Genomic DNA, 12508 nt, shown 5'->3' with positions numbered 1-12508 from the left:
GTCATTTAGCAGACGCTCTTATCCAGAGCGACTTACAAATTTGTGCCAAAGACATATTATTACATTTACATTTACATTATTATATTATAACCAATGTTGTTGAATCAAATGTACAGTGAGGGAAAAAAGTATTTGATCCCCTGCTGATTTTGTACGTTTGCCCACTGACAAAGAAATGATCAGTCAATTTTAATAGTAGGTTTATTTGAACTGTGAGAGACAGAATAACAACAAAAAAATCCAGAAAAACGCATGTAAAATTTTTTATAAATTGATTTGCATATTAATGAGGGAAATAAGTATTTGACCCCTCTGCAAAACATGACTTAGTACTTGGTGGCAAAACCCTTGTTGGCAATCACAGAGGTCAGACGTTTCTTGTAGTTAGCCACCAGGTTTGCACATATCTCAGGAGGGATTTTTGTCCCACTCCTCTTTGCAGATCTTCTCCAAGTCTTTAAGGTTTCGAGGCTGACGTTTGGCAACTCGAACCTTCAGCTCCCTCTACAGATTTTCTATGGGATTAAGATCTGGAGACTGGCAAGGCCACTCCAGGACCTTAATGTGCTTCTTCTTGAGCCACTCCTTTGTTGCCTTGGCCGTATGTTTTGGGTCATTGTCATGCTGGAATACCCATCCACGACCCATTTTCAATGCCCTGGCTGAGGGAAGGAGGTTCTCACCCAAGATTTGACAGTACATGGCCCCGTCCATCGTCCCTTTGATGCGGTGAAGTTGTCCTGTCCCCTTAGCAGAAAAACACCCCCAAAGTATAATATTTCCACCTCCATGTTTGATGGTGGGGATGGTGTTCTTGGGGTCATAGGCAGCATTCCTCCTCCTCCAAACACGGCGAGTTGAGTTGATGCCAAAAAGCTCAATTTTGGTCTCATCTGACCACAACACTTTCACCCAGTTGTCCTCTGAATCATTCAGATGTTCATTGGCAAATTTCAGACGGGCATGTATATGTGCTTTCTTGAGCAGGGGGACCTTGCGGGCGCTGCAGGATTTCAGTCCTTCACGGCGTAGTGTGTCACCAATTATTTTCTTGGTGACTATGGTCCCAGCTGCCTTGAGATCATTGACAAGATCCTCCCGTGTAGTTCTGGGCTGATTCCTCACCGTTCTCATGATCATTTCAACTACACGAGGTGAGATCTTGCGTGGAGCCCCAGGCCGAGGGAAATTGACAGTTCTTTTGTGTTTCTTCCATTTGCGAATAATCGCACCAACTGTTGTCACCTTCTCACCAAGCTGCTTGGCGATGGTCTTGTAGCCCATTCCGGCCTTGTGTAGGTCTACAATCTTGTCCCTGACATCCTTGGAGAGCTCTTTGGTCTTGGCCATGGTGGAGAGTTTGGAATCTGATTGATTGATTGCTTCTGTGGACAGGTGTCTTTTATACAGGTAACAAACTCAGATTAGGAGCACTCTCTTTAAGAGTGTGCTCCTCATCTCAGCTCGTTTCCTGAATAAAAGACACCTGGGAGCCAGAAATCTTTCTGATTGAGAGGGGGTCAAATACATATTTCCCTTATTAAAATGCAAATCAATTTATAACATTTTTGACATGCGTTTTTCTGGATTTTTTTGTTGTTATTCTGTCTCTCACTGTTCAAATAAACCTACCATTAAAATTATAGACTGATCATTTCTTTGTCAGTGGGCAAACGTACAAAATCAGCAGGGGATCAAATACTTTTTTCCCTCACTGTATGAAACACAGAGAGACTAAAGATAGGTTATTTAGGATGTTCTTTTCTTGGTAGATTTTGGGGGGAAGCCTGGCTTCCCTTGGCACCCATGAATACACGCCACTGCAGCTCTGTAGGTATTTCAAATTCATCCAATGCAAATAGCTCTGAGGTGTTTGCATCTTAGACAGTCTGCCACTAACATCTTTTCAGTTTTCACTCTGCTACATTCCCTCGCTCTCATCTAGTCTCTCTTTCTCTCTCTCTCTGTGTGTGTGTACCTGTCTCTCCCTCTCTCTTGCTGTCTGTCACACACCCACAGAGAGACACCAACACGCTCTCACTACCTTGGAAACTTGGAAACCTCCAGCAAAGAACACTTTAGAGCAGTTGAGCCTGTGTCTCAGAAAATGAAACAGGATAAAGAGAAAATGAGAGAGGGAGGGAGGAAATGAGAGAAGGAAAGATGTTGTCCTGTTTTCACACATCATCACCACAACCTATCAGGGAGGTCAATCAGAGGATTGCTCTGTGGGGGGTTGTCAGCAAACCTTTTCCTAAACACCAAGTAAACGATGATGTTGGACAGTAAAGCTCTTCTTAAACACCAGGGAAATGGTGATGGTGAATCAAGAGTCTCAGTAGTGCTGATTTAGGATCAGTCTTTGCCTTTTAGATCACAATTAATAAGATTATATGGACAGGGTGGACCTGATCCTAGATCAGCAATCCTACTTTGAGCTCATGATACATGAGCTCCTAACGAGCTCTACTTCACACATTTGTTGTGGGTTATTTGGGGAATCTTATTTTAAAGGGTGACTGGTCATCTACTAAAATGTACAGTATGTAGCAACATCACCTGCTGCAGCTAAAGGATCTCACACATTTTTTTAAAGAAAATGTGACCTTTGTCCAAAAATGTCTATAAAACATCACATGTCAACGTACATGATGTAGTCTTTTTAGAGGCCAATAAGTCTACATTTGCTGATTCACGGATATACAGTGCATTCGGAAAGTATTCAGACCCCTTCACTTTTTCCACATTTTGTTGCGTTATAGCCTTATTCTAAAATGTATTCAATCTTTTTTTTTTCATCATCAATCTATACACAATACCCCAATATTGACAAAACAAAAGCAGGTTTTTAGATTTTTTTTTTTGCAAATGTATAACAAATAAAAAACTTAAATATCACATTTACATAAGTATTCAGACTTTTTACTCAGACCCTTTGGCAGCGATTACAGCCTTGAGTCTTCTTGGGTATGACACTGCAAGCGTGGCACACCTGTATTTGGGGAGTTTCTCCCATTCTTCTCTGCAGATCCTCTCAAGCTTTGTCAGGTTGGATGGGGATCGTTGCTGCACAGCTATTTTCAGGTCTCTCCAGACATGTTGGATCGGGTTCAAGTCCGGGCTCTGGCTGGGTGACTCAAGGATATTCAGAGACTTGTCCCGAAGCCACTCCTGTGTTGTCTTGGCTGTGTTCTTAGGGTCGTTGTCCTGTTGGAAGGTGAACTTTTGCCCAAATCTGAGGTCCGTAGGGCCAGGTGATGAGCGGTACCTGGTTTCCTCCAGATGTGATGCTTGGCATTCAGGCCAAAGAGTTCAATCTTGGTTTCATCAGACCAGTCTGAGAGTCTTTTAGGTGCATTTTGGCAAACTCCAAGCCTGCTGTCATGTGCCTTTTACTGAGGAGTGGCTTCCGTCTGGCCACTCCATCATAAATGCCTGATTGGTGGAGTGCTGCAGAGAGGGTTGTCCTTCTGGAAGGTTCTCCCATCTCCACAGAGGAACTCTGGAGCTCTGTCAGAATGACCATTGGGTTCTTGGTCACCTCCCTGACCAATGCCCATCTCTCCCATTGCTCAGTTTGGCCGGGTGGCCAGCTCTAGGAAGAGTCTTGGTGGTTCCAAACCTCTTCCATTTAAGAATGATGGAGGCCATTGTGTTCTTGGGGACCTTCAATGCTGCAGACATTTTTTGGTACCCTTCCCTAGATCTGTGCCTCGACACAATCCTGTCTTGGAGCTCTACGGACAATTCCTTCGACCTCATGTCGGGTCTGAATAATTCTGTAGATTAGGTATTTCTGTTTTAGATTTTTTTTATACATTTGCAAACATTTCTAAAAACATGTTTTCACTTTGTCATTATGGGGTATTTATTTTTTATTTAATCCATTTTAGAATAAGGCTGTAACATAACAAAATGTGGAAAAAGTGAAGGGTTCTGAATACTTTCAGGTAGCCTAATGGTTAGAGCATTGGGCCTGTAACTGAAAGGTTGCTAAATCAAATCCCCGAGCTGACAAGGTAAAACTCTGTCATTCTGCCCCTGAACAAGGCAGTTAACCCACTGTTCCTAGGCTGTCATTGTAAGTAATAATTTGCTCTTAACTGATTTGCCTAGTTAAATAAAGTAAATAAATTACTAAAAGAGCATGAGACCAGGTAGCTGATACCAACAAACTTTTTTTAACATTTGCATATCAAAAGTCACCAGTGGTCATGTGATGTCATCACATTACATAATATATGAGCTTTCAATCAAGGGTGACACCTCATTACATTAACCCCCTATGTGTGTTCTCTCTGTAGAAAAGCCCTGTTCCCTGCTTTGTTCCCCATCATTAATAGATTGAGATCACTTTATTGGTCAATTGCACCCAAGGTCCAACCTAAATTTTACTTCCACTTCTAATTCAACCATTCTGAAAGACACACATACACAGGTTTTGGAGAGGTGCAGGGTGTCACGTCCTGACCAGTATAAGGGTTAATTGTTATTGTAGTTTGGTCAGGACGTGGCAGAGGGTATTTTTTTTATGTGGTTCGGGGTGGTGGTTTTTGTAGAAGGGCATTTGATTTATGTATTCCGGGGGTTTTCGGCACTGTGTCATATTCATGTATTTCTATGTTTTGTCTAGTGAATCTGTTTCTATGTTTAGTTAATTGGGGTTGGGACTCTCAATTGAAGGCAGGTGTTGTTTCTTTGCCTTTGATCGAGAGTCCTATATATTAGGGTGTGTTTGGGTTTGTATTTTGTGGGAGATTGTTTCTTGTTTTGCCTGTTTCTTGTTCAGCGTGAGTAAGCCTTACAAGACTGTTATGTTAATCTTGAGTTCGTTGTTTGTTATTTTGGTGTTTGTATTTTTGAGTTAAATAAAACGTCAAGATGAGCATCCACAATCCTGCTGCATTTTGGTCCTCCTTTCCCAACGACAACCGTGACACAGGGTTAGGGGTTTAGTGCCTTGCTTGAGGGCACAGTGACATCAATGGCACCTAGGCATTGGTTGCCAGCTCACTTCCCGACAGGAAAACCGGGGATGCAAACTGGCATCCCCCCGGTTGCTGGCTCGCCTCTGTAACCGCTAGGCTATTAACCCCTTGTGTGTTCTCTCTGTAGAGAAGCCGTGTGCCCTGTTCTGTTCCCCTGTGGGGAGAGATTCCCCCATCCTGGTGGCAGAGAGAGTGATGGATGGAACACCATGTGGACCCTACGAGTCAGACCTGTGTGTCAATGGCAGGTGTCAGGTACACACACACACATACAAACTCAATGCACGCAGATACACACACACACACACACACACACACACACACACACACACACACACACACACACACACACACACACACACACACAGAGACAGACAGACAGACAGACAGAGGAACACAAGTTAATGCTATTGGCACAGGCAGACTTGTGTGTTGATTTAAGAAAAAGAAGATGATTTGCACATCCCACACATGAGAATCCTGGTGCTGGGCTCAAAGAATACTAAGATAAAGAAATGCTAAGACATTCCTGTAGCCATTAAGCACTGGGGAGCAGCAATATTCTGAGTCCATGCCTCTCATTTCCTTAGAAGTGCGGATGGCAATTGGCTATGAGCGGTGCATTGTTTCTGGCTACTCCTCCTACCCTTGGCCTTCCTCTACTGCCCTGCCTCACTCCCTCTGCCCTGTGACAGAATCCCTGCTCAGTTAAGAAAAGATGGTGGGACCTGTCAATTTCACCAGGTCACTGGAGAAGGGTTTTCTCTCTGTAGGTCACTAGAGAAGGGTCTTCTCTCTGTAGGTCACTAGAGAAGGGTTTTCTCTCTGTAGGTCACTAGAGAAGGGTCTTCTCTCTGTAGGTCACTAGAGAAGGGTTTTCTCTCTGTACGTCACTAGAGAAGGGTTTTATCTTTGTGCTGGTGGATTTAATTGTATCTTGGTTTATCTGTGTCCTGTTTTCCCCCTTCTCTCTCCCTCTCTCTCTTACTCCCTCTCTCTCTGTCCTGAGCTCCCAAATGTCTTCTCACAATCTCTCTCTCTCTCTCTCTCTCTCCCTCTCTTTCTCTCTCAGGCCTGCAAAGGCAAAGTTTCAATTGGCTGGGAGGTAACGGGGTCATTTTACCACTTCCTGTTTCTGTCAGGTTAGATCAAATCAAATCAAATGATATTTGTCACATACACATGTTTAGCAGATGTTATTGCGGATGTAGCGAAATGCTTGTGTTTCTAGCTCCAACAGTGCAGTAATATCTAACAATTCACAACAATACCTACAATACACACAACCTAAAGTAAAATAATGGAATTAAGGAATATATAAATATTAGGATGAGCAATGTCAGAGTGGCATAGACTAAAATACAGTAGAATCTTAGGTCCTAGAAGCAGAGCTGCCTTATCGGTCAGTGCCATCTTGCCACTAATAGCTAAGCACTGGGACACCAGATGAGAAAATAGACAGACATGGAAGACAGGATGTAGAGGATAGAGGAAGTGAGGGAGCTTTCAGATGAGAAGATATTGTCTAAAGGAAAAAAGTAGGTATGAGAGACGAAGGAAATAAGATGGTAATCATCATAATAAAATGGACATATTTAAATGCTAGACTGGTCTTTTCACCAGGCTTTACACTGTAAGAGGGGATTCTCACCTCGTCTTGGCCATTTTTCTGGCCCATTCTTGGGACTCATAGCCACAGACTCAGTGGTGGATAAAAGTGTGTGTGTGTGTGTGTGTGTGGGTAGTATAGTTTCCGAAGGAGTAGCCAGCTGTTGTCAATAGATACTGGTCATCTGCTGAGCCAGCATTTGGTTCCCTACACATGGGAGACATTATGTGTCATGCTTCCCTCTACACACACATATCATAGGCCACACACACACACATGCACGCACTCTCGCACTGTCTTACACACACACAAACACACACACGTCTGTGTGTGTGTGTGTGTGTGTGTGTGTCAATAATTGTATCCATATTTTGTATTTCCTGGATTTATCCTCTCTCTTTTCATTGGCCAGCAAGAGGGGATTTCTCCTCAGTGTTCTGACAGCCAGCATTAACAAATAAATAAACGGAGAGAGAGAGAGAGAGAGAGAGAGAGAGAGAGATACTTGACTTTGTGTCTTCTTTAATGAGCCGTCCTCATTACACTAAAAACACCACAACCCCCCCACAAAAAGAAATGCATTCAGTGCCACCTCGACACAATCATATTACACAGTACAATACAATATACCCTCCAGCACCACATTACACAGTACAATACAATACACCCTCCAGCACCACATTACACAGTAGAATACAATACATCCTCCAGCACCACATTACATTACACAGTACAATATAATACACCCTTCAGCACCACATTACACAGTACAATACATCCTCCAGCACCACATTACACAATACAATACATCCTCCAACACCACATTACAATACAATACACCCTCCTGCACCACATTACACAGTACAATACAATATACCCTCCAGCACCACATTACACAGTACAATACAATACACCCTCCAGCACCACATTACACAGTACAATACAATACATCCTCCAGCACCACATTACATTACACAGTACAATATAATACACCCTTCAGCACCACATTACACAGTACTATATAATACACCCTCCAGCACCACATTACACAGTACAATATAATACACCCTCCAGCACCACATTACATTACACAGTACAATATAATACACCCTCTAGCATCACATTACACAGTACAATATAATACACCCTCCAGCACCACATTACATTACACAGTACAATATAATAAACCCTCCAGCATCACATTACATAATACAATATAATAAACCCTCCAGCATTACATAATACAATATAATAAACCCTCCAGCACCACATTACACAGTACAATATAATACACCCTCCATGTCACGGGTGTCGTAGGGATTGGACCAAAACGCAGCGGGAAGGTGTAAACTCATCTTCTTATTTTATTAAAGAAGGAAACACGTATACAACAAACGACACTAAACAGTCCCGTCAGGTGCACGAACACAAAACAGGAAAGAACTACCCACAAATCCCATAGAAAAACACCCCTACTAAATAGGACCTTCAATTAGAAGCAATGAGGAACAGCTGCTTCCAATTGAAGGTCAACCCAATAAACACCACATAGAAATAGACATACTAGAACTAACATAGAAATAGACTAACAAGAACATAGCCCAACAAACCCCGAAACACTCTAAACAAACACCCCCTGCCACACCCTGACCAAACTACAATAACAAACAACCTCTTTTACTGGTCAGGACGTGACACTCCAGCGTCACATTACACAGTACAATATAATACACCCTCCAGCACCACATTACACAGTACAATATAATACACCCTCCAGCACCACATTACACTGTACAATATAATACACCCTCCAGCATCACATTACACAGTACAATATAATACACCCTCCAGCATCACATTACACAGTACAATACAATACACCCTCCAGCACCACATTACATTACACAGTACAATATAATACACCCTCCAGCACCACATTACACAGTACAATATAATACACCCTCGAGCATCACATTACACAGTACAATATAATACACCCTCCCGCGACACATTACAACTGTATATCCAACCCCTCCTCTCCAGCTGTACAGACAGCCCCTGAGCCCCCATACCTCCTGAAACATCTCCACACTGTTAATAACTTTATAATACTCAAACTCAACCCTAAGGGGTGGGGTGTAGAGACCATCACTTTGGATAATATCACCGGGTCTGACCCTGTTCCTTATTGTTAGCTATATGGCCAACTTGGCCTGGCCAAACAGAACGTTCAACAATGCTTTTCACTGCTGGAAAACCTTTTCACTGCTGGAAAACCTTTTCCCTGCTGGAATACCTTTTCACTGCTGGAAAACCTTTTCACTGCTGGAAAACCTTTTCACTGCTGGAATACCTTTTCACTGCTGGAATACCTTTTCACTGCTGGAAAACTTTTTCCCTGCTGGAATACCTTTTCACTGCTGGAAAACCTTTTCACTGCTGGAAAACCTTTTCACTGCTGGAAAACCTTTTCCCTGCTGGAATACCTTTTCACTGCTGGAATACCTTTTCACTGCTGGAAAACCTTTTCCCTGCTGGAAAACCTTTTCACTGCTGGAATACCTTTTCACTGCTGGAAAACCTTTTCACTGCTGGAAAACCTTTTCACTGCTGGAATACCTTTTCACTGCTGGAATACCTTTTCACTGCTGGAAAACCTTTTCACTGCTGGAATACCTTTTCACTGCTGGAATACCTTTTCACTGCTGGAAAACCTTTTCACTGCTGGAATACCTCGGCTCCATCACAAACATACCCACAGAAAAAACAGGAACAGTCTCAGTCATTTCACAGAATGAAGGAGGAGAAAGAGAGGGATGAGGGAGAGAGAGAGAGATAGACAGAGAGACCCGTTCAAATAAACGCACTGAAGGACCAGCTACAGTAGCTTCAAATGAATTATTGTCCCTTTCATGTGAGGCTGAGCCATAGTCTAAAACTGTCCTTAGTCCATCAGTCTACAGTCCACTTAGCCTATAGTCCACAGTAGGGGTAGGCAACTAGATTCACCCACAGGCCAATGTTTGTCAAAGCGCATGGTTGGGGGTCCTTTCAGTTACTGGCCCAATACTCATTTATAAAAAAGCTACACCAATGTGTCGGAGGAAACACTGTACACCTGGCAACCGTGTCAGCGTGCATGCACCCGGCCCATCACAGGAGTCTCTAGAGCGCGATAGGACAAGGACATCCCGGCCGGCCAAACCCTCCTCTAACCCAGAAGATGCTGGGCCAATTGTGAGTCGCCTCATGGGTCTCGCGGGCGCGGCCGGCTGCAACACAGCCTGGTATCGAACCAGGATCTGTAGTAACACAGCTAGCACTGCGATGCAGTGCCTTAGACCGCTGCGCCACTCGGGAGACCCTACTGGCCCAATGCTCTTAACCACTAGCCTACCTGCCGCCCCATTGATGGATTGAAACGTGGAACTGTGATGCTCCAGCTGATGATTTTTTGAATGAGTCTCGACACCCGTGAGCTTCTGGGGGATGACATACACCTCGTCTGGGATGAGTTAGACTCCGTCCTCCATGGTCTGGTACTGGGAGTAGCTAAAGTTCATGATTCGTCCCAGGCTGAGTGGGTGAGGGACACACTGGTGGAGCAGAGAGAGCATTAGCAGGGTGAATGCTCTCAGAGCCATGGCTGAGTCAGATGTGACTTCTATGAGGAAAAGGTGAAGCAATATAATGCTTCTCACTTGCTCTTGTCACAATGCTGTGCAACTGGTTTCATGTAAATGGCAGAGCAGTTCATATGCCACATACATCAGCCGATTCTAAATGTCAAATCTAAATGGTTTGGTCTTTTAGGCCTGACGATGACTTCCAAGTGAAACATTAAAAAAAAAACACAGTGGAAGCGTTCGTCAGTGTGCAGGTCTCCATTCTCTACAGATATAGGATTTTAATTTGATCACCCTGTTGCAGGATAACTTTTGAGGTATTTGAGGTTTAAAAAGGCTTCTAAAGTTTGTAATTTACACTTTTTCCCGACAAATGTATCAACCCCTACAGATATGTCCGTTAATTATAATTCACATAATAATTCCTATTTTCTGTTGCTGCTGTTGCAAACAAATTAAGATCCCTACATCTGTAATCTATCTTCATCAATGAAGTCAAACATTGGACAGCAAAAGCTTAATGTCAATATGCCTTGTCCCTTGCTGTTCTGGTTAGTGTTTTTTGGCTTATTTCACTGTAGAGCCTCTAGCCCTGCTCATTATACCTTATCCAACCTCTCAGTTCCACCACCCACACATGCGATGACATCACCTGGTTTCAATGATGTTTCGAGAGACAATATCTCTCTCATCATCACTCAATGCCTAGATTTACCTACACTGTATTCACATCCTACCATACCTTTGTCTGTACATTATACCTTGAAGCTATTTTATCGCCCCCAGAAACCTGATCCTTTTACTCTCTGTTCCAGACGTCCTAGACGACCAATTCTCATAGCTTTTAGCCGTACCCTTATCCTACTCCTCCTCTGTTCCTCTGGCGATGTAGAGGTGAATCCAGGCCCTGCAGTGCCTAGCTCCACTCCTATTCCCCAGGCGCTCTCTTTTGATGACTTCTGTAACCGTAATAGTCTTGGTTTCATGCATGTTAACATTAGAAGCCTCCTCCCTAAGTTTGTTTTATTCACTGCTTTAGCACACTCTGCCAAATCGGATGTCCTAGCCATGTCTGAATCCTGGCTTAGGAAGACCACCAAAACCTCTGAAATCTCCATCCATAACTACAACATTTTCAGACAAGATAGAACGGCCAAAGGGGGCGGTGTTGCAATCTACTGCAGAGAGAGCCTGCAGAGTTCTGTCCTACTATCCAGGTCTATACCCAAACAATTTGAACTTCTACTTTTAAAAATGCACCTCTCTAAAAGCAAGTCTCTCACCGTTGCCGCTTGCTATAGACCACCCTCTGCCCCCAGCTATGCTCTGGACAACATATGTGAACTGATTGCCCCCCATCTATCTTCAGAGCTCATGCTGCTAGGTGACCTAAACTGGGACATGCTTAACACCCCAGCCATCCTACAATCTAAGCTTGATGCCCTCAATCTCACACAAATGATCAATGAACCTGCCAGGTACCACCCCAAAGCCGTAAACACGGGCACCCTTATAGATATCATCCTAACCAACTTGCCTTCTAAATACACCTCTGCTGTTTTCAACCAAGATCTCAGCGATCACTGCCTCATTGCCTGCATCCGTAATGGGTCAGCGGTCAAACAACCTCCACTCATCACTGTCAAACACTCCCTGAAACACTTCAGCGAGCAGGCCTTTCTAATCGACCTGGCCCGGGTATCCTGGAAGGATATTGACCTCATCCCATCAGAAGAGGATGCCTTCCTATTTTTTTTTTAAATGTCTTCCTCACCATCTTAAATAAGCATGCCCCATTCAAGAAATTTAGAACCAGGAACAGATATAGCCCTTGGTTGTCTCCAGACCTGACTGCCCTTAACCAACACAAAAACATCTTGTGGCGTTCTGCATTAGCATCGAACAGCCCCCGTGATATGCAACTTTTCAGGGAATTTAGAAACCAATATACACAGGCAGTTAGAAAAGCCAAGGCTAGAAATTTGCTTCCTGCAACACAAACTCAAAAAAGTTCTGGGACACTGTAAAGTCCTTGGAGAATAAGAGCACATCCTCCCAGCTGCCCACTGCACTGAGGATAGGAAACTCTGTCACCACCGATAAATCCACTATAATTGAGAATTTCAATAAGCATTTTTCTACAGCTGGCCATGCTTTCCACCTGGCTACCCCTACTCTGGTCAACAGCACTGCATCCCTCACAGCAACTCGCCCAAGCCTTCCCCATATCTCCTTCTCCCAAATCCAGTCAGCTGATGTTCTGAAAGAGCTGCAAAATCTGGACC

General features: G+C 43.6%; 1 protein-coding gene across 1 annotated transcript in view; it reads left to right on the top strand.

Annotated features, from left to right (window-relative positions):
* LOC106591416 (A disintegrin and metalloproteinase with thrombospondin motifs 17) overlaps positions 1–12508 on the top strand; it is a 200131-nt gene that overhangs the window by 127816 nt on the left and 59807 nt on the right. Inside the window, exon 14 of the mRNA XM_045689469.1 lies at positions 5116–5243. Within this exon, the coding sequence (XP_045545425.1) occupies positions 5116–5243 (128 nt within the window). The remainder of the gene's footprint in view (positions 1–5115; positions 5244–12508) is intronic.

This window comes from Salmo salar, chromosome ssa11 (assembly GCF_905237065.1).
Source record: "Salmo salar chromosome ssa11, Ssal_v3.1, whole genome shotgun sequence".
Taxonomy (NCBI): domain Eukaryota; kingdom Metazoa; phylum Chordata; class Actinopteri; order Salmoniformes; family Salmonidae; genus Salmo; species Salmo salar.
The sequence above is the reverse complement of the archived record's forward strand: the minus strand, read 5'-3'. Positions and strand labels throughout refer to the sequence as shown.